We start from the raw sequence: 23668 nt of genomic DNA, 5'->3' as shown, positions 1-23668 counted from the left end.
TTTTACTTTCACCCTTCACCATCTCTTACCTAATTTCATCCCCTCCCAACCTTAGCACACAGCCACCATCGCCGGCAACGAAACTCCCGTCGCTGCCCTCGCCTGCGTGTCACTACCTCTATGATGAGAATCACTGTTCTGTCATCATCCCGACACCGCACCACTAAGAGAGTACCTGTCAATTTTCATCCTCAACTATTGCGCGTTGTTGCTCTTCTCGCTAACTCGTCGAGAAGAATCGTTGTTCTCCTGTTGCTCGGACACCATACCACTGCCATTGTGTCGTTGCCACGCAGTCGCAACTTCTCCCCATCCTTCGCGCGCTGCTGCGAAGGGACATCGCACCGTCACTGAGGCAGAGGCTTTGTTCCGCCGTTGCTCCAATGTTGCACTTCTGCCCTTACTTCCACACCGCTGCATCGTGTCTTCACCACTTCCATCGCGTGTCGCTTTGCTTTGTTCACTCTAATGGTATGACCCAAATAAACATTCACATCTTAGTAAAAAAAAGAATCTGCATACATAGTAAAATGAACATCTTGCGGAGCATATACATACAAAATCAAACAAATTGAGTAAAATACAAATGGTATACCCAAAAAAACATTCATTTTAAAATGAAAAAGAACCATCCACATATATAGTAAAGTGAACATCCAACTTAATTGATAAGAAATAAGTAACGAGACAACAGCTGCGAGGAACACCAAAATCGCAATACAACAACCGCTGCGATAACACAAAATTACAAAAAAACGATTATGACAAAAAAAATTATAATTATAATTAAACATAATTAATTAAAATTTTTATTTTTAAAATTAAAATTAAATTTTTTAAATTTATTATTTGTATTATTAAAAAAACATAATTCTCATGTACTTTCTCTTAATAATAATACATAGCCTTCCGTCATTAAACTAAACCTACTACATTCGTAGATTAATTAGTAATTCAACCATGTGTATTTCAATAGAAAAAAAATTATTCTCTACATATAAACTTTTTACCCGTCAACAATGTTAGGGAACCAAGAGCATATCAGCGAAAATCCAGCCAAATGTGTCAGGACTGGGACCCAAAAGTCCAATACACATCAGCACCATCCAAAATTGACTCAGGGTAAACCATATTCACCCTCCCCCAAAACCCTACCCTTCCTTTCACCGTTTTACCACACAAAATTTGAAAATCATCTACACCCGCGCCACGCCTCCGGAAACATCACGCAACCCTCTTCCCTCTCTTCTCCAGACACCGCGACGCTGCTCCTAGCGGCTCTGCCCATCGCGAATCCACTCAAACTACTTGAGCGCAACCTTCTTCCCTCTCTTCACCAGACGCTTTGATGTCGTGCCTAGCCTCCCCGCTCATCGTGCCTCCACACTCGGAACCAGAGCGACGCCATTCTGCTGTTGCATGCGGGTTTTTCTGGCGCCGCTGAAGCTTCCTAGTGCAGTTGCGCCGTCCACCGGTGGACCTCTACTTCTCTAGCCTGGAATCCTCCCTTCGTCTCACTAATTGGTAAGTATGGTAGATGTTCCCTTTGACTTCCTATGCATGTTTTGAAAAGGGAATTGGACAGTGTTTTGTTGTAGTGGTTTGTGTGAATTTTAATTGAATGGATGTTCTTTCCAGGTTGTATAGCTCAGGTAACACAAGTTTGGAGCATCACTGGTTTCGGAGCAGCTGCATGTTTTTCCTATTTTCGGAGTGTTGCAAAATTTTTATCACAAGTAAGTATGTTTTTTTTATTCCTAATTGAATTTGGGTGGATTCTGATTAAACTCTCTAAAAGGGAAGATATGAAAATAAAAAAGTAAAGGGGCTAGGATCATGGTAAGATGAAGTAATGGAATACTATTGTTGAAATAAAAATGGTCCATATATCCTGTTATAACATGCCATTTCTAAAGAGGCACGATGCCCAACATTTCATAAAGAATAATGAAAGTATAGCATTACTTCAATTAGAAATCGAATGTTGTTGAAATTTTGCTCGGATGTTGCAATTGGTAGAGATTGGATGTTGCTTTTATCTGAGTTGGATATTGTAATTGTAGTTGTTAGAGTTTAGATGTTTCTGTTCTACTCTATGGTTTAGATACTAGGAATGGTGTTCATATGAGATGTTCTTTGATATTGAAAAATTACTGGACGTTTTTGTTGAATAATTTTGGATATTTGAGTGTATGATTTTTTAAATGATTATAAATAGAGTGTTTTCTCTTTAATTCAGAAGTTGAGAAGTTCTTGAAAGTATGAAAATTTTCTTATGTTTTCTGCTGATTTATCGTAAGATGGTGATGTTATGTTGCATCATGTTTCGATTATCAAAGGCCGGAAAAAGAGTTTCTTTCTCTCCATCTCTCTATGTTTATGATTTGATTGGGGATTGCAGATGGGTTTGTTTTTGAAATTGGCACTGTTGTTTTCTTCTTCTTTTTCTTTTTCTTTTTTCTTTTACTTATTTACTTGTTTATTTATTATTGGTTTAATTTTGCTTACTTTTTCAGCCTTTGAAGGCCTTGTTAATTATTAGAGAATATCCATAATTCTAAAGACATTAACTTTAGTTAAGAATTGAATAATCACTGTTCAAGTAGCTATTTTTTCTTCATTTAAATTAAAAAACTAGGTTGTTGACTCCTAAAATTTGAAGTTGGTACCATTTGGAACCATGACACATAGATGCTGTAATATTTGTAAATTATTACATTGTTGGTGAACTATTTGTTGAACTAAGGTGATTACATGGTAATTATAGTGTACATTCGCTACTTGTTTTGTTTTTTTCTCTCTTCTTCTAAGAATAAGAGATGGTGTGTAAAATATCTTCATACTCAATTAGGCCATCAAACAAATAAACTATAAGATGTTTCTATTATATTTCACATCCTTTCACCATCACAAACAAACAAAATTTGATTGTAGGGACATTATATGTGGCCCTCTTTTTTGGCCTAAATAGTGGGTCCATGTTTCTATGTGAATTTTAGCCCTTCAACCGTGTGAATTTTTCAATTCTTTTAATGGTATAAATCATCTGTTAATGTTGTCTAAACCACTTTTTTTACTAGAAGCCAATTACAACATGAGGAAAACATTTATTTTTTCTTCTGACTTTGATTGGTAATTGATTGTTGCTGTTTTTTTAATTGTGTTCTGGATTTTGGGTGGTGAAATTATAATAAACGTTGGCTGATTTGTGTTTCGGATGGTGAAATGATTGTATTTTGGATGGTGAAATTGTTGCTATTTTTCTATATGCAGTTTTGAGGGGCTGTTTCTTGTGAGACCACAGCAGGATTGATTTGTAGTAAAATCCAACTAACATAGGGAAAAAGGTAAAATGATGTCTACCATTCACATTTTAACAGCCGGCATTATCTTATGTGTGACTTACAACTAGTGTAACAATTACCAGAAATTGTTAGAGTCCCGGTGCTCGCCCAGCTACATACATGACATGATGAGCACGCTGTCAAAAAATAGCTCCGTTGAGAAGCTTGCGGAGATTGATGAGATTGGTTTTGGATTCTTGAGGCTTGTTCCCAATTGGTCAGTAAAGCAGGCCATCATGGTTCACCTAGCTGAGCCATATCAAGTTAAGCCGAGAACTTTTATACTCGACATTAGCAACATCCGCCTCAATGCCGAATTAATTGGAAAGGTTTTCGGCATTCCATCCTGAAGTAACTTCTGCTATCTTGTTTACCTAGTCTTGCGTAGGCGTGCTGGTGTAAATATCTCTGCTTATGCATACATATTAACATGGAATAACACATGAACATGTTGTAGGGGATCCATTTCCAGCACTGTATGACAGTAATCCATGCCACGTCACCATAAAAAATCGGTTCCATAGACGGACAACAACCGAGCTCCAGGATTTAGTTTACAGTTGTTCAGTGGCCACAGAATCAGATAGGATGGAGTTTAGGAGATATTTCATACTGGTGGTGATGAAGATGTTCCTGTGCCCCACCACTCAACAGGTACTTTCTCCATGGCACATCTACCCCGTGTTAGATGTTTCTGATCCACGGAAATTCAACTGGCCGTTGGAAATTCTGAAGTGGTTTGACAAGGCAGTCGAGAAATATAAGCTGGAAGGGAACAAAACGTGTGAAAGTTGTATATTCGTCGTGCTGGTAGGACACAATGACCATTAATAAATTCTGTTTGCCTTTTTTTTTATGAAGATCATAACTTGTATGAAATTAATTTCCTATACATTAGTTTGGAGAGTTCAGGCTCTAGTACTGTTATTTGTATGTGATATACTGATATGTTACTGAATTACTTGAATCTTTGTTCACTAATTTTAGATGGTTCAGTGTATGATTTCATCTGAATGTTTCCTGTCACTAGTTCTGTGTCCATTGCTATATACCAAATGATTGCGAGCCTTATACAATCTTGAACCATATCTGATGCTAACTGCTTAACTTAAGAGTATATTCAACATGGTTTTCCATCATGTATAACTTAAATTGTGCCCATCCTCTGTGTAGATACTCTATTTTTAGTGGTTGCAATACGGTGTGCTCGACAACTGTCTTGAACATGAGCCATAGCTCGATGCGTGGGCCTCAGAGAGACTTGAAAAGAAGGCGCAATATATTCCATCTGAGGTACTCATTTCTCTCTCGTAATCGGTTAATTTATGCCGTTATGTTAGTTGGAGCTGCCTATCAGACCACTCAAGATGTTTTTTATGTTTGCTTTTTTGTCGTCAGTTGTGCTAGGTAAATGTCGCTGATCCCGTCTGTTTGAGATTTTTTTATTTTGCTGTTTCTGATTTGTGGTTTGGTGGTGCTTTGGGGTTTGATTAAGATCATTGATTCCCTTTGTTTCTTAATTCAGGGGCGCCTTTTGACTAGACATGGGGGAGATGAAGACATAAAGGGCCGGTCACCACAAGTTACGATGAGGAAACCGGGGAAAAAAGAAACACAGAAGCGTGGGCGAAAGGATTCGGTGCCGCCAAGGGTAAGCACGTTTTAAGGCTTTAGCGTGTTAAGAATCTTACTTTGCCATTGTTAATTTGGTTTATGCTATTACTTCAAACAGGGGAGGTCAGTCGGTGGAGAGAGTAAGCAGATATCAAAGGAAAGACGACCAAGGGACGCACAACATCTCCACCTCCAAGCTCCAACAAGGAGAAGTTCACGGCGCGTCGAACGATAAAAAACTAGCCTGAGAGTGAGTATACGATTACTGTTGTCTACCTTTTTAAATCATCGAATGGCTTTGCTTAAGTTTATTAGGTTCATTTGAATGTAATTGGATGTTCCTTCACATAACATATTCGTTATATGTAAAATAGCATAGCAAGGGAGCTGCCCAAAAAAAGGGTGGGGCTAAAAAGGACCGATCACATAGGTCCACCCCAAAAAAATCTGAGGAAAAGGATCTCCCAATTAGCACAGATGATGATGAGGAGAATGAGCCGCTTGCAAAGCGGATGTTCCGACTCTATAACTAGGGAGTTGACCAACAAAAACTAAGTGCCGAACCAACAAAAGGCAACCTCAATTAGGATAAGGGAACCCATGAAACACCTGTCTCTATAGTTTCCGATGCAGGAACACTCTCCATTGCTCTAGTGCAACATGAAGAATGGTAGTTCGACGGGCAAGTCTCCTAATCAAAACTATTTCATTTTGTGGTCTATTTTGTTTGTTAGTGAATTAGGGATTGTATCCATATACAACTACCATTTCTCTAACATCGGTTGTGTTTCTTGCAGTAATCCCAATTTCCTATCGAATCGAGACCCCGAGAGTGAACGAATATGGCATTACTTTGAGCAACTGCAGAACACGAGGCCACTGCAGACCGTGATGCCAACCACTCCATCTTGCATCACCCTTAGCCCACCAAGCAAGAAAATCTCACCAGGTAATACTCGGACGGAACAGAAGTATACGCAATGTACTCCTATAAAGGTGAATCCACTTCTAAAAGGGCAAAAGCTGGACGATGATGATGAGGAGCGAGTGCGACGATGGGCAGCCAATGAATCGTTGGAGCAAAGTTAGGTTGTGGCGTCCTATGAAGGAAGGCAGCATCTATCATTGGTCTGAGAGGATATTTGCTCACTGCTGCCCCGGCACTGGGTCACCAGCAATGTACGTATAACATACTAATACATTGATAGAATGAATATGTTTCTTAATATATATGGTGGCTAAAACAGATGACTGTAACGCAATTTAAATTTTTTTATGCAGATCGTTTAGTGGATGTGTTCAACCTTTCATAATCGTTGCGGTTTAGGGATGACTTTTACTGTATTCCTTTAGGAATTTTGCTATGCACGATTTTGCGGATTCTTATCTATAATGATTTGAGATCTGAACCTAAATAGTTCTTTTTTAACAGGAAACTGTGTTGCAAAAGAGGAACTTAGATTCCTTCAGGGAGGTTCCCACCGTTAGTTATGTGGCGCTGGGTCCTCAATTCGGTGATGATTCTAGATTTTTTGACAAGATAGCAGCTTCCATGCGAAAATGGGTAAGTTAATGCGCTAGTTGAAAAAAACTATATGGTTCTTGTATGGGCTAATGCTTGAAGGTTGATGTTTTTGTTTAAGTGCTTACACCCCGTGCTTATTACTTGGATGTTCCTTGTGATAGGCAATAGGATGTTCCCCTTAATTGTCAATTGGATGGTTCTGAATATGGTTTTTAGTTTTCATGTCTCAGGCGTTGAATTTGCATGTACTTAATTGAGATGTGATTGGCTTTCATTTCATTGGATGTACCGCAACACGTTAAATGTTTTAGAAATTTAGCGACTATATCTATTTGGTGACTAACTTGATCATGTAAATGCTTTGATATTTTTGTTTCTATTAAAGTGGTTTGCCCCAGTCTGTATCGATCATCATTGGTGGCTGTATGCCTTTGAGATTGCTCAGAAAAGGCTGTGGGTGCTGGATAGTATGAATACATGAGAACCTAACAATGAAAGATTAAAAATACCTGCTTATGCAGTAGGTATACGACAACCAATTAGTTCGCCATTAGACTTAGTAATTGAAACTGTATGATTGCTAACGTGTTGCTGATTTCCAGGGGAGAATCATTGAAGACATGGCGAAAGTCTCTATGCCCGCATATGAGCACACGGAGAACGACCTACCTCGTTTCTATCTTAGCGTCCCACAATAGCGTAACAGGTCAGTTAAAAATACACCTAACAATAGTCTTAATAGCACTTCACTTGATAATGATATCATGGTTGGGAATAATATTCTGTGTTTGTACATATAGATGTGATTGCGGTGTATTCGTCATCAAATTCATGCAGTTTTGAAGTTTAGATAAACCCTTGCAGCATTGGGACAAGGTGAATTTAAATATGTTATAACAATTAAGTTGAACCCCTTTCTTGTCAATTTCTTTCTCATTTTTAAAATTACCCTCCAACACGTAATTGTCATGCAGGACGTTGGACATGAGTTTAGGAAGGAGATCATACTAGACATAGTGATTGGTCCTCATAATTCAGAAATTGGCAAGGCGCTGCAGGCATTGGACAGCCATCATGTGCGCCGAAACCAGCGAAGGAAAAAGACTAAGGCTGTGAGATCATCTTTCACAGCACCAAGCACGAAGAGCATGCTGCAGCGTGCAGGGTTACCCACTAGAAATCCAAACAAGGGGGGAAGACAACGGAAAAAGAATTTTTGACTAGGTAAGAAAACATCAATATAGACACCTGCCTTACTACATCTATGGTTTCCTTGTGATAGAGTTATGTAGCTTAATATGGCATGTTCCGGCTTAAACTTGTTTCATGTGAGCCTGATAAATCCTCTTTCACTGCAGGTTTATGATTTCATGTTGCTGATTTTCTCAAGTTGATGGTGACAATCAATCGAAAACATCTGAGTGGATGGTGCTTGAGCTAGGAATTAGGATGTTTCTTTTTCTTTGTAAATTGAATGGTTCTAGATCCGTTTTATGTTTTATCATGTTTAAGGCATTTGAACTTGTTAGTACTTCATTGATGAGTGAGTGGCTCATGTTTTGTTAGATACTCGTCAGCAGGTTTCGTATATTAGTTATTTCAGGATTCTCAAGCAATAAGTTTCCAAGTTAGTGATATCACTAGTTCATTATGCAATGCATTGCATATTGATAATATTGAGTCAACTCTGATCGGTGTACCTAATCCTTTTGTTCATGTCTATGCTTAAGTGGCAATTCTGTCCATTAACTAGCATGGTGTTAACTAAATGGAGGTGTTATTTATTTTTTTATCACTATTTTCTAATGCTGGAATTGTGAAGTTGTTGGAAATTAAAGCATTGCACAGCCTTCAGTCATGATCAGTCTACAGAAGGTAGGATTTTAAGTGGATGGTGTTTCTGGTAGGCACTCGGATGTTTCTTCTCATTGTAAAATGGATGGTTTCGTATATGATTTCTTTGTTTCATGTGTTACGCATTAGCGACTGCGTGCACTTCATTGAGATGTCAATGCGTTTTGTTTTGTTTTTTTTAATCTCTTCATCCGTTTTCACGGTGGATTTAAACCATTTAATTTTTACGAACAAATATGTGACAATTCGTTTATTTAAAACCTTAATAAACAATAAATGGGGAAAAGATAACAAAAATTGTGATTTTGTTTCTTTGAATAAATACTTCAAAACAAGATAACTGCAAGTGACAAAACAGAAAAAGGAATAGTTTATTATGTTGTATCTAAAGAATGACACCAAACTCACACCAAGAATCCTAACTATATATGCCTAAAAGAATTCAACAGGTGCATGAATCTACCACCATCCGATGAATTTCACATAGTAGAATTCTCAAATCTTTTAGTAAGGGACCCATGATGATCATTATCTGACTAAAGGTCAACCTCATCCTACAAGATGCACAACACAAACAGAACAACATACATTAATCAAGAACACCATTTCGTAAGAAAAATTTAAAATATGCGTCGCTTCTAACACATATCGGATGTGATTTCCTCTTCCTTTTTTGCATTGACTTCTTAATTGACTTGTCCAAGTCTGTTCCAAGTCTCTTACTCTTCGGCCGTCCTTTGGTTTTGACTCTTAAGGGTCCCTGTATGTCATGTACAATAGCAACGCCTATTCTCTATGTAACCATGGTATTTTGAGACGCAGCAATAGTAGTGGAACACATGCTGGCACGGTAATCAGTCAGCTTGAACTTTGCATCCCAAAGGGAAGCTCGCAAGATGGCTGCTTCCTTATCACAAGCAAGAAACTCCTGCGCAACGTTATAGAACTCTGAACACAGATGCCTGAACAAGTTGTTGCTTTCATCACTCTGAGCCATGTCATGGCAACTCTTGATGTAAGTGTGCTTGCGGATGACATTCTTACTCCATTGAGGAAGAACATAGCAGCTCGGTACTGTGTCAACTCTGTAGTATGATCAGATCGCAAGGGTGTGGCAACACAATATACTAGCAAATTCAAATTTGTTGCACTCGCACTGACCCTTTCGACTCAAAGGGTCAAACTCGACCCTGAAAGTATGGTAGACAGGCTTCCCCCAAAATACCTTATGCTCGTCCACTTTAATAGAAATTGTATCTCCCTTTTATTCAATTGATCGAACCACGCAATCAATTTTTTTTCTTACCTCCAGTTGAAGAGTCCTGAACATACTACTGGTGTATTCCTGCTAAAATTGTCTCTCAATGCCCGTGCTCCCTATACATGGGATGACTCCTTTCGAGTCTGCAGCATCATCTTCCAGCCCCTTTTACTCCTTGTTTCCAAGTACATTGTCGTATTCATGGACGAAATGAACCAACCCACTCTTACAATGCAGGTATCCACCATAAAATGTGTGCATACTTTCACTACGCTGTGTACTACTCATACCTGCCCAAAATTCACTCTTGAAGAATATTGGAACCCACTTCCGTCGATTCGCATAAAGGTCTGCCAAAAAAATGCATAAGAGTGCCGCTTATAAACAACATGATGATCTCACTTCCAACGCACTGACAAAATAAATTAAAAAATATCCAGAAACACTATAGAAAAACATCTGTTTATATATTGAAAAGAACATCCACTGTTTATAGAGGTAGAAAACTCAGCTACATTTCTTAGCATAAACATAAGAATGGAATCAAGGCAGCAAAAATAACATGAAGTGAATAAATAGGCAACTAGAAACCAACATACGGGATTTAATTTAACAATCACCTACTTGCTAACCATATGTTGTGGCCTAAGTTAAATTGTTTGATGAAACCAGCCCAATCAGCCTCGAATGATTCAGTCAAAGGAGAATTCCACACAATGTGATTCATCATTTCATTCAATTCTCCATACCTAGCGTATCCACCGAGCTTGAATTATGATTTCTTCATTATGTGCCAGATGCACCATCGGTAGATAGTGTCAGGTAGGACCTTCCTAATAGCACCAGCCATCGCCTTGCACTGGTCAGTGATAATCCCCCTTGGTGCAGTCTCAACGCATCTCACCCACTGCGTGAACACCCATTCAAAACTAGGGATCTCTTCACTCCTAAGTAAAGCACAGCCGAGAAGAGTAGACTTCCCATGGTGGTTTACACCTACAAAGGATGCAAATGGCAGACCATGTCTGTGAAAAGAGCAAAAACAACTGTGAGGCAACAAGACAAATTTAACAAATAACTGCTCTTGCAATTCCTCAATAAGTATACAGACCTGTTTCTTCTGTAAGTAGTGTCAAACGACACCACATCTCCGTAATATTCATACGAAATCCTGCACCTTGCATCTACCCATAGTGCTCTCCTAAATTTATTAGAATCGTCAACATCTATGGCATAAAAGAAGTTGGGATTAATCTCCTTCATTCAAACGAAATAATTCATCATCCTCTGGAAGTCCTCATTGTCATCGGAGCATCGGAGATTGCGTCTGATGTAATTTCTGACATCCTTTTCTGAAAAACCCAGCTTTGTGGACCCACCAATCTCGTTTGCTAGTGCTAGATACGTCTTGTTGGGTCTTATTCCAATCTCGTTGTTTTCCGTAATGACGCACTTAACATGCATGGTCAGCTCCCGGTACTCATAATAGTGGACAACTTTCTTAGCCAAATAGGGGTGAGAATGCCTCAGTTTTAATCTAGACACAACCCAACTTTCCTTCTCATTGTCTAGCATGACATACATCCGTGCTCTGCATCTCGTGGCTGTAATTTTATTTGCTCGAGTTGCTGCGTTCGATCTAGACTCTCGATAACCTTCTCGCGTGCAGTAAATAGATTGATTAACCGGTATTTTTTATTCTTTCCGCATCTTATCAAAATTCGTGTTCTTGATTTTAGTATCGAACCCAACTTTCTTTGCATAGTTTGCATAAAATTTCTGTGTGAGAGGCAACGAACCAAAACTCATTCTTATGACTGGAATTTTCTCTTCACCTACACCACTATGATCCGACAACTGTAACGTCAATATACAAAATTAGATACGAATTAAAACTAGCCCTAACACAGTAAGTATTCAATACAAATTCTTAGCATACTTTAATAATATCTCAAATAAATATTTAATTGTACCCGAATTTTTCAAATAAATGAGCTTTTTGAATTTTAAAAAACATCTATATTATACATATTTGTTTCACTATAAATACTAACCAAAACTTTAGCCCAAACCAATATATTGAATGTTGGATTGGCTTGAATTTATATGGTTAACGAGTTGATCACATAAGGAACCAATACATTTGATAGGTTCACAAATCACAAAACACCTTTATATAGTAACCTAAGAAGATTTTCAGTAAAATTCTATGATGATAAATCTAGAAATGATATTTGAACTTTAGGAAAGTGTATAATCATCACTCTACTTGTTTTCTTTAATATCATTATATGGTCTAATACTATTTCAGGATTTATAAAGCACTTTATAATAGAGTTATACTATATTGAAAGCATATGCCGAATTGATGTAACCTACCCTAAGAAAGTAGATGAAAAGTAAAATCAAAGCATATTCTCATCAAAAACTTGCCAAGGCATAAATACTACCAAAAAGAGCACATATTCTTTCTTAGTCAACAATACAGAATTAACACAGTGAAAGGTCTAATGTGAGTTAAAAAACGTCTAATTAGCATGAATTAGAAACATTCACATAGCACATTCAAACCTCGTGTCCGTCGTCCAACTCATCCTTTCTAGTCACAACGACATCGGTAATTTTCTCGACCTTCAATTAAAGAAACCGAAAAAAATCATTGTCAAGTTAAGAACATTCCTTACTATATAATGAATGAGTTCAATTAAAACCATAAAAAAATATTGCAAAACAAAGCTGGGAGTCAAGCATACTTTAATGATGGCAATTCTTATAATTCGAAAATGCTGGGTAAGTATTTAGTAGCAATTTTTAAGCATACTTACTCATCTCAATATATAACTGTGCCAGAATTTTCCAAATAAATATATTTTTGAACTAAAAAAACATCTAATTAGCATGAATAATAAACATTCAAATAACACATTTTACAAAATTTCTAACAACGAAGGAGAAGCTTATGCAACATACCTTCAACCCTTCTTGCTCTTGAATAACTAATTCACCCACATTGAATTATTCATCGCCTTGTGTTGGATTGATCAATGTACTAATCGATCCGCCTTTCGGAGTTGAAAACGCCATGGAAGATGCTCTCTTCTGGAAGTGTTGCACCGCACCCTTCTTTTGATTGTCTGACTGGATGAGGTTGGCGCCGCTGATGTAACCAATGAGGCACCATGCACCGTAGCCGCCGTGATAGGATGAATAATCAGGAGCGTATACTTCACTTGAGAATGGAGCGGCGCTTGGATGGTTCGATGGAGGACGTCAGCGCTGTCAATGATATGAAGGGAGAAGAGAAAACCATGCAGCGTAACACCCAAAGGGCTTCGAGTGTGAGGTGTGAAGAAACAGGCTTGATTCTGCGCCGTGATCCTAAGAGCATTTTTGGAAAGATATTACTCAAAAGTTGATTTTCATTAAACAGAAATTAATAACAAATATTGTAAATTTAAAAAAATAAATTAATTAAGAATGAACCCAAAGGGCTTCGAGTGTGAGGTGTGAAGAAATGGGCTTGATTTTGTGCCGTGATCCTAGGAGCACTTTTGGAAAGATATTACTCAAAAGTTGATTTTCATTAAACAGCAATTAATAACAAATATTGTAAATTAAAAAAATTAAATTAATTAAGAATGAAATATAAATTAATGTGGTTTTGTTTAGTTTTTTGCTGGTAACCTCTTGGTTCCATATACTTTTCCTTTACCCATATAAATCATACAAGTTCATATATTCTATTTCACGTTAGACGCGCCTCTTCTAGCACGTCGATTTCACGTGCTTCCTAATTTAACAGATTTTTCAATCAACGCGCGCTTCTTCTTCTTCTTCTTCTTCTTCTTCTTCTTCTTCTTCTTCTTCTTCTTCTTCTTCTTCTTCTTCTTCTTCTTCTTCTTCTTCTTCTTCTTCTTCTTCTTCTTCTTGCTGCACGTTCTTTCGTTATCGTCGTCACCAACACCACCACCTCCTCCTCTTCCTCCTTCTTTTTTCATTGGAATTTCTTCTCCTCATTCCTTTTCCTCCTTCTCCTCATTATCTTGTTGAAAATAATTAATAATTCAAGTTCAGATTATCAATTGAACTAAAACGAAATTGATTATTGTTTTGAATCCAATCAAGTAGTTGAGGTGTGGTTCGATTCTAGTTAATTTTTTTGTTAGCATTTTATGATTCTGTAGGTGAATAATGTTTTTTGTTGATGATTTGAATTGAATATAATGTAAAAGTTCTGCATTAAAGAAAATATTTTTCTGTATTTGTACCGAATTCGAGTGTAACACGAAGACATTTTGGTGTATTCTTTAAGAATTTTTTATGTATGTGTCCTGATAAATGTTGCATAATTCAAAACTCTTCTTCTCCCTCCTCCTCATCTTCTGTTGCTTATTCTTCTTCTTTTTCATCATCATCATCATCATCATCATCATCATCATCATCATCATCTTATTTTATCTTCTCAAGTTTCTTCTTGTTTTACTCTTTTAACAAGAATAAAAACAAAAAAAATATCAAACAAAGAAAAAAACACAAAATAGTACAAAATTACTTGGAATATGATGAACTTATATTCGTTCAACTTAAAGAAAGAAAGAAATAAGGAAAAAAAGAAGAAAAAAATGCAGCATTAGAGGAAACATTTTTCTGTATTTGCAGCAAATTTGGGTGTATTTTTTAAGAATTTTCAGTGTATGTGTGCTGATAAGTTCTGCATAATTCAAAATTTTTCTCTTTCTCCTCCTCATCTTTTGCTTCTTCTTCTTTTTTTTTATCATCATCATCATCACCATCTTCTTCTTCTTTTTTTGTTATTCATCTTTTCTTTTTTGTTTTACCTTCTCAAGTTTCTTTTTATTTTACTCTCTTATCAACACCACCACCTCCTCCTCCTCCTCTTCTTCCTTCTTTTTTTTTATTGGAATTTTTTCTCCTTTTTTCTTTTTCTTTTTCTCTTTCTCTTTCTCTTTCATCTTCAGTTATCTCGTTGTTGAAGATAATGAATAATTAAAGTTCAGATTGTCAATTGAACCAGAACGAAATTGTTTATTTTGAATCCAATCAAGTGACTGAAGTGTGGTTCGATTCTAGTTAATGTTTTCATTAGTAGTTTATGATTCTGTGGGTAAATAATGTTGTTTTTATTTGTGAAAATTATTGCTCATCGTTGATGGTTTGAATTGAATGTAATGCAAAAGTTTTGCATTAAAAAAATATTTTTCTGTATTTGTGTATAACACAAAGATATTTGGGTGTATTGTTTAAGAATTTTCAATGTATATGTGCTGATAAGTTCTGCATAATTCAAAACTTTTCCTCATCTTCTACTGCTTCTTCTTCTTCTTTTTCATCATCATCATCATCATCTTCTTTTTTTTCTTATTCATCTTTTTTTCTTGTTTTATCTTCTCAAGTTTTTTCTTATTTTACTCTTTTAACAAGAATAAAAACAAAAAAATCAAACAAAGAAGAAGAAAAAACACATAATGATATAAAATTACTTGAAAGAGAATGAACTTACATTTGTTCAACTAAAAGAAAGAAAGAAATAAGAAAAAAAAGAACAAAAAATGCAGCATTAGAGGAAACATTTTCCTTTATTTGCAGCAAATTTGAGTGTAACACGAAGATATTTGAGTGTATTATTTAAGAATTTTCGGTGTATGTGTACTGATAAGTTTTGCATAATTCAAAACTCTTCCTCTTCCTCCTCTTCATCTTCTACTGCTTCTTCTTTTTTATCTTTTTATTTCATATTCTCATAATTTTTTTTGAGAGAAAAAAATCAAATAAAAAAATACATAATGTTGCAAAATCAATAGAAAGAGAAGGAAGGGAAAAAATGAAGTAACAACAGCAGTAATAAAAAAATAACAATAAAGATGAAATATGCGAAGAAAAAAAAAGAAAAATACGAAGAAAAAAAAGAGGAGGAAGAGGAACACGAAGGATGCTATAAAAACCGTTGAGTAGTGCACGTATTAACACGTTCGTATGAGTGAGCGTTCCTTTTATTGAATTTGACTCTTGTATGTGTAGCACTTCTATTAGAGAAATATATATTTTTAAAGTTTAAACTCTCAGAATTTAATTAACAAATTAAATTAACTTCATATCTAAATGAAAATCAAATCTGACGAGACTTTGCGAGTTCAAATATATTCCTTATTATTACCAATTAACCACGTTACTATATTTGGTGGTTGTTTTCTGCTCAAAACAAAAAAGAGAAAGGTAATAATCCAAATTGATAAATAGAAAAGTCCAAACTCAAAAAGAATGAAATTGAGCGCCGCGCGCCTTTATGTCCCATCTCAATGCATTAGTAATCTGATTAGTAATAATAATAACAAAAATATTAGGGTGCTAACACTTAGTGAATATCATATGTTTATATTATTTAAATTTAAAATTTAATACTAAAAATTTACTAGAATATTATGAGTCAAATATTAACTAATAATAATAAATTTTATTAATCATATCGTTATTCTAATAATCATAATTAGATTTCAGCTGGGTACTAATACTTTTTGAGTCAATATTAACTATTAATTTTCAAAAATTTTTTATTTTAAATTTTAAATTTTAAATTTAAATATAAATTCTCCAAAAAAAAGAATAAAAAATATAGTTTTATAACAAAATAAAAATAGTTAATATTGAATAATTAAGAGTTAGTTCTTTAATAATTAATACCCACATAAGTAGTTTCTAATCGAGTCCAATATTATTCAATCTTCAAATTTTTTTATCTAAAATTTTAAACTCTAAATTCTAATTATAAATTCCAAATCATACAAAAATAGGATAAAAAATAATTTTATAATAAAAATATGAATATTATTATTATTAATTAATTAAAAATTAATTTTCTATACTTATTCTTTAGGTAAATCCTTAAGGTAGTGTTTGGTGGAGAGACAGAGACGGAAAGACTGAGACTGAGAGACAGATATTAAGAGACAGGGATTGAAATAAATCTCAGTATTCTGTTTGGTGCAAAATGAGAGACATGAATTGAAACAAGAATGAAACTCTAATTTAATTTGCATAAAGGATAAAATTAAAATTAATTAGTTGAAATAAAAATATTTTAGGTATAAAATATTATTAAAGTTTTAGTCTTTATCTCTAAAAATTTCAGTCCACTGTGTCCCTACTTTTTGGAGGTACTGAAATTCCGAAATTTTAGAGACAGAGACAGAAATTTTAGTACCAGTCTCTGAACTAACAAACACGATACTAAGTTTCAGTTTCTCAGTCTCTGTCTCAATACCTCAAAACAAACGCTACCTAATAGTTAATACCTGCTCAAAGTTGGTTGTATACGCATGATTATGTGTGCTAATTAGTAATTACTGTTTAGGAAGCGGCAAATTTAAGCATTGGAGGTGCTTTTTGATAACTCAAAGGACACCTTAATTCGTGATTAAGTTTGCCTGGTAGGGAAGATGCCAGACAGAGACGACTTTGGAACCCTATTTATGTTTTATAACACTTTGGTTTTATTTTTATCTTCATTCTTGTGAATAACGACCATAACTTGATTTATCCCTTGAGTATTTTACTTTATTTAAATTGTAGCGTTGAGGATCTTTTTGGAGATTGTGCTGCCCACTATGGATTCTTTTTTATAATTTACACCATTCATTAATTAGTTTATTATGTTATCATACAACTTAGCAAGCGTGCCCATTTTTCTACTCGCATCCACTATAATAATTTCATAGGCATTATCAATGTTTCTTAATTATTTCATATCATACTCAACCAAAAGTTTAATATTTAATTTAGACGGTAGTTAGTCGTTAATACACTCATTTTGCTATTAAAAGAAAGTAAGAATAAAGAGCCTATAAGAGCATAAAGAAGTGATCCTATTCATTTCCATGTAAAGGTACATCATCTTAGGCATGTTATGAAGCCATGATTTACAACAGTGTTTAGACGTGCCATGATGCTTACAATTATGATTATTAATCAACTAATTGAATATCCAACAAAGAAACCCAATAAAACCTCGATTCATCATCTAACTAATAAAAATACCCAAAGAAATCTTTGGGAATTTCACTTTGCTTTTTTCAAATAAAGTGTAATATATATACCTCATAATTTCTAAAATTAGTTTTGTATATGTTTAGATCTATTCTTACAAAATTAGAGATGTCATGAAGTCATTTTTTTAGATTTATGTGAATTTTTTCTATAATTTTTTTTATTATTTCTATGTTGTTTTTTTTAAGTTAACAATAATGATATCTAATATCATATCATCATGAAGTCAATTTTCTAAAATTTAAGTGAAAAGGAAAAATTTATGAATGGTTATAACTGATCTCTAAAAAAACCATCAATTATTCTATATAAAAATTATATTTACATATAATACATATACTAGTACATACGTCTATATGATAATAATAGATTAATTTTCAATTATTTAAAAAATAAAAATAAAGAATCTTAATCGCCACATCTCTCTCTAAAAAAGTTTCCAACAGATTTTTTTTATTGTTGGATTACAAATTTGACCCAAAATAAAAAAATACAAAACATTGCTTAATAATTATCAAACATAATTTTTGTTGGCATTGTCATTAAAGATAATAGTCAATAATAGAGCATATAAGACCACATCTCCATTTTTATATATCCTGCTGATAATTAATTGATGCATGGCGCCTATATATAATTACCTAATTTACTAAAAAAAATAAAAATTAATATTTAATTTAAAAAATATAAAAATAAATAATTTTTAAATATTATTTAAAATTTACCATAAAAAATAAGTTGAGCAATTTCACACTGAACTTATAAACGCAACTAATTAACCTTCACCTTTGTTTAACTAACTGCGGACTACTCACTACAAGTTGTGAATATTGGAATTGGAGAGTGGTTTGATTTTATGAAGAGTGTTAGGACCAGCAATTTTTGTAATTTGTAGCCGTTAAATAACTATTAATGATGTTTTTAATGGTATGAGATTTCATTCAATAGTGTAAAATTACTCATTTTTATTTTGTTGATTACATATTGGCCAAAATTTAATAAAATTGGTGGTTCTGGATTTTTTCTAATTTTATTTATTTGTTTTGAGACTTGGCAAACATTATTATTAGGTCCATAATATATATGTAACCTGGTGGGAGTGGGACATTATAGATAGAAATGGGCCCACATTATCGTAAAATGGTGGTGGTGGTCGGAGCAGTGAGGAAAGGGGTATGATCCGGTTGGCAAATTGGAGTACAGAATGATATATATTGAGACTTATATATAAGAATATTAATGAGTTTGATCCCTTTACAAGGAATTCCAATAATGAAAATAGAAGAATGTGGATGAGAGGTTCTCCCATTTTGGTTGCAATTTCAGATATTCTTGGCAGTGCTTTTGTCGGCCAAATAACATGGTATCGGTATAGTCCCATTATTCCCATGCATGTTGTTTCTGGCATTGGATAAGAGACACTAAACACGTGACATATTCTTAATTCATTATATTGCTTTGCCATCTTTGTCTTAGGACTCACATTTACTCCATCCATCTCAATTCTTTTTATTTCAACAATTTCTTTATTATTATATATCAATGCAAGATTGATTAATTGAGTTAAAATTAAAACTAGCTCAATTTATTCTTTTTTGCGTTTGAGACTACCTTATCCCTAAAGGTTGTGATGGTAGTCCAATTTATTTGTATTAAATAATTGTGTATGCTTTGTTATTTGATTGCAGCGGAACCTTTGGGAGAGGAAGAGAATTTCTACACGCACTTGCACTTTGATACTGTACCACATCATGTTTCATTTGAAAATATGCCACATCAAAAAGTCTTACAACATCCATTAGTATCTTTTAATTTCATTTTGGTGGTTACTCGTATAAACATGGTTATAGAATATAAAATGCAATAGATAAAAATCTAGTTAAATATGTTAAATTATCTAATAATTGTGTGAATTATTAAATTTATTTGAATATAATATATAGTTTTTATCTAAAAATAACAGTTAAAATATTAATATTAAATAATGTAATTAAATATGTTAAATTATTTATGATTATTTATTTCTTAGAATATATAATTTTTATTTAAAAATAACAGTTAAAATAGTTATGGTCAATTTATTTACGATTGAGAATAGAGATTATTATATGGATAATCCACACATAATTTAAGCATACATACACAGAGGAATCGCTTTATAAAGAAATTAAAGAAAGGAAAAGATATATGTTTAGTGACCTAAGAATCATTTTGCGCTAAAACATCAAAGTAGTGATGTTATCCGAAATTAAAGTTAATTACATTGTCTCTTAAGAGACAACAATAATTACAGTTTCTCTTCAGTAGAAAAAGAATTAACGAATTTCTTTCAGTGGCAGTTAAAGAGAGTCATATATATTGAATTATAAATAATCAAAAGTGAGGATGATTAAAGTCGTATTCTATGCCCCTTTTGACTTGTCCACTTTTAACTCTTTTTATTTAAATAAACAAAAACGTATCAAAAAGAAAATGCGTGCGTTGAGAGATTTGGCGCGCAATACATCAAATCCAGTTATCTAAATGTTCCAATTAATATATGGTAGATAATTAATTAATATATTTTAAGCATGCATACACTTCGTGCTCAACATACATAACTACGTGTGTTAGTGTATATGATAAATATATAAAACCCTCTAAAACAATTCAAATATGAAAAAAAGAAGTGCCCCTCCACTTCAATCCCTTTCAATAATACAAAATATACGATCGAGACGTTACTTCCAAGTACTGACACAGAACAAATATTAATTATAAACTAAACTAACATGCATGCGTACCGTAATTTGAATAATAATATAAGCAATTGTAGACATGTGATGAGAAGAGCAAGTTTTATTTGCAAATATATATGAGACTTTACTAAAAAAATCAAAGTGATTCTGCAGGATTTGTCATAACAAAACAAGGCCTTAGATACAAAAGCTTGGAGTTATATGAAAGATGGAATATACTCCTACATTGATAAGGTATAATAAAGTTGGGAAATTAGATAATTAATTATTAATTAGTCCACAGGAGTGGGGTCTTAGCGGGTAACAACACCCAACTTTGTTTAATTTAAACCGCGTGGGATCCATCAACTTGAAGAATTTGATTAAATAGAGCACAAAAATAAATAATGGGTCACTACTTAGAGCTAACCCTTTGTTATATAAAAGTCATTTTAGGTAGGTCGTCAATTCCATCTCCAATCATGTCATGTTTTTGGAATCCCAAGTGATAGTTAAGGCTGAAGTTGGAGACCAAATTAACTTAAGTTAATACTTATTAATAATACTAGGGTGACATACTATTGCACTATATGCCTTAAATATAAAACCCGCTATGCTAGTGAATGTGATGCATTCCAAAATGGGAAAAATAGTACTACTTAGTACTTACTTGCAAGGAGGAACAGCAATGAATTATAGGATTTCAGTTAGAGGAAAAGGAAAAATGTGGGATTAGCGACTGTTTCATTTTCTGTAAGGTAAATTGTTCTTATGAGTACAAATTTTTATCATAAGGAATATAAATTAAATGAAATCATTGTTAACTAAACGCCAAAGTATGTAGGGTTAGGCATAAAAATGGAATAAAGATAGGTTCCACGCGCTTTGTCTATATGGCATTCTTTTTTGTTCTGTGCTTCTTCAAATGATGTGCATTTTATACAGCAATAAAGGCCCATATATGTATCCAAAGGCCCAAATTGAACAATCAGACTCGGCCCAAGTGGAATCCAAGTTTGCTACAGTACATAGTTATTCAATGTAAGAACTAAGAAAACAACAGTAAAATAGTAAGTTGGTAAATGCAACACACTAGAGTATATGTTAATATAGTATGGTTGATGTGGTTTTGAAGGAAGTTATGATTTTAGAAATGGTATTCGGAAGGAAGATGATTTTGAAGCAGAGATTGTTTGTGTTGTGACATGTTTTGCTTTTTGTTTAGGCCTTGATGGAGTGACATTCACAACAAAACTACCATCCTCTATCTCAAACAATTCTTCTAGAGGCTCCCCTTTGTCCTTTTGTCTAGTTTTTGGTGGATTCTTTGGGGAAGGAGTAGCTGAAAAATTACAAGTCAAGAACCATTAAATAACAAGTGTAAGAAAAGAAACATTTGATAGATTTAAATATGTAGGAGAGAATGAGCACCGTGCAAGCATTTACATCTACGCCTAATGGATCTTCTTCTATTATTCATGTTCCTTTTTTTGTGATAGCTAGCTTCTGGAGACGGTTTCCCTGCTTCATCATCTCCATCATCTGCCAAGTTTCCATTCTTCATCTCCACCTTTTCCTAACATGTAACATTCTATAGTATCATTTTCTAAGGTACAAAACTAAATGAAGCTCAGAATTGTATGTTAGAAACATACCACTACAATCTCAGTGTTGGTCTTGCTCCCTTTAAATAAAGCAACCCTCCATACAAGTTCATGTTGCAATGCTTTTATCTAAAATTGAGTTTCATCAAAAGGTTTATATCATTGCAAGATAATGAAATTTAAATTTGCAGTCTAAATATATACGGAAATGTTTAATAACCAAAGAAAAACAATCAAAAAAAGTCATAACTTGTTTTATTTAGCATTTATTTATTGTTGCGATAATTAATCAATGTTAAATAAAGCAAGTTTTGGCTGTTTTTCTTTTTAATTTTGTCTTCCTAGCATTACCGAAATATATATATAAACTCACCCTTTCCCTTCCTAAATTAAGCTCCTGCAAGAGCAATAATTCTAGAATTATTATCCCTGTGAAAATAATGATATTAATATGAATGTATAAGATGTAAAATGTACCGCTAGCATGTGTGTGTTTGATTGAGCAAGATTCCAATTCTGTAGTTGCAGTTTTTGAACATTGCCTCTCAACATCTGCATCTCAGCTTTAGTCCATTCAATTATTTTACTGTTTCCAATTTTAATCAAGGAAAACTAAATCAAATTCTTCCTAATTATATATTTCCATAGATTATATGAGAGGATACTTTTTCTCAGCTAGCAGCTTCAGCAGAGTCATTCTTTCCTGCATAAAAAAAAATTCAAGTACTTAAATAATAACACAAATTGAAAACAAGGATGATGAGAGAAATTAAACCTTTAGAAGTTGTTGAATGCAATCCTTATCAGCAGAATTAGAAGAAGTAGTATCCTCTAGTGGTTTTTGTTGTTCTTGAAGGTGGTGTGAGGAGTTGGTGATGTCAGAAAGCTTCTTCCGCATTAAGCTTCCAATGATAGTTTTCTTGGCCGTTGATCTTTCCCCTGCCATGATGATTACTTCAAAGTAGTGAGAATGAATATTTAGTTTGTAGAGAAGCTAATAAGAGTGAAAGAATTGAAGAAAACCAAAGACAAAGTTGAATTCTATTTGTGATAATAAAGAAGAAAAAAGAGAAAAAGCTCATCATCCAAAGGTACCGTTGCGTTTGCATGGTTCCAATCTAATTTCAAATGTATCTTAAACCCGCGTTTTATTTGCTTTTTCTTAAAGAGGATCAGAATTCAGAATATGAATATCAATTATTATTCTTTATTAAACTTTTTTTCCAAATCGTTCCACAAAAAGAAGGGATGATATCATATATATTTCATGTGGCAAAGAGGATAAAGTGATTCTTGATGTTAGAACTTTTATTGTCAAAAGAAACAAAGCAATCATTGCTTTATCATACGTGAGGAACTTTACCCTCAATAATAAACACTACTACTACGTACTCCTACTAATTATTCTTTAATTAAGGATAATCACAATCATACGAGATGCACTTGTATTTGAATGTGTATACCACCAGCTGGTATACATACATAGCCATATTAAATCTCTCAAGTATTAAAACGCGTATTGTTTTGTAATATCAATATGTTTTTAAACTTTTGGAATAAATAATTTCTTGCCATAAGAGTTTATAATCAAAATATTTAGGATTTGATACTTCATTGAAGTATTACCAGTTTACCACCATATCAATTTTGACAAGTATGACAAATTGACAACCATCCATTATTGGATT

The 23668-nt window shown here is 33.9% G+C and overlaps 1 protein-coding gene across 4 annotated transcripts; it reads right to left on the bottom strand.

The window, feature by feature from the left end:
• Positions 1-21260: 21260 nt before the first annotated feature.
• LOC112706833 (uncharacterized) lies at positions 21261-23196 on the bottom strand. 4 transcript variants are annotated; one of them, XM_025758348.3, is made up of 8 exons: positions 23076-23196; positions 22756-22919; positions 22646-22683; positions 22458-22566; positions 22354-22377; positions 22032-22109; positions 21808-21952; positions 21261-21718 (listed from the first exon to the last, which is right to left on the bottom strand). In XM_025758348.3, the coding sequence occupies exons 2-8, from the start codon at positions 22876-22878 to the stop codon at positions 21516-21518; spliced, it is 720 nt and encodes a 239-aa protein (XP_025614133.1). In that variant the 5' UTR covers positions 22879-22919; positions 23076-23196; the 3' UTR covers positions 21261-21515. The 4 variants fall into 4 exon arrangements, with proteins under 4 accessions (XP_025614133.1, XP_025614130.1, XP_025614132.1 ...); XM_025758345.3 differs by lacking the exon at positions 23076-23196 and having other exon boundaries at positions 22756-23059; XM_025758346.3 differs by lacking the exon at positions 23076-23196 and having other exon boundaries at positions 21381-21718; positions 21823-21952; positions 22756-23061.
• Between the last annotated feature and the right edge of the window lie 472 nt (positions 23197-23668).

This window comes from Arachis hypogaea, chromosome 8 (assembly GCF_003086295.3).
Source record: "Arachis hypogaea cultivar Tifrunner chromosome 8, arahy.Tifrunner.gnm2.J5K5, whole genome shotgun sequence".
Lineage (NCBI taxonomy): Eukaryota > Viridiplantae > Streptophyta > Magnoliopsida > Fabales > Fabaceae > Arachis > Arachis hypogaea.
This window is presented reverse-complemented; position numbering and strand designations above follow the sequence as displayed.

Excerpts from the sequence above, each read along its gene's own strand:
- LOC112706833 (XM_025758345.3), bottom strand. The coding sequence starts at position 22,926 with ATGGCAGGGGAAAGATCAACGGCCAAGAAAACTATCATTGGAAGCTTA. Across the intron at positions 22,684-22,755 it reads GCATTCAACAACTTCTAAAG|GAAAGAATGACTCTGCTGAA; the intron begins GTTTAATTTCTC and ends TTTTTTATGCAG. Across the intron at positions 21,719-21,807 it reads TAGATGTAAATGCTTGCACG|CTACTCCTTCCCCAAAGAAT; the intron begins GTGCTCATTCTC and ends GTAATTTTTCAG.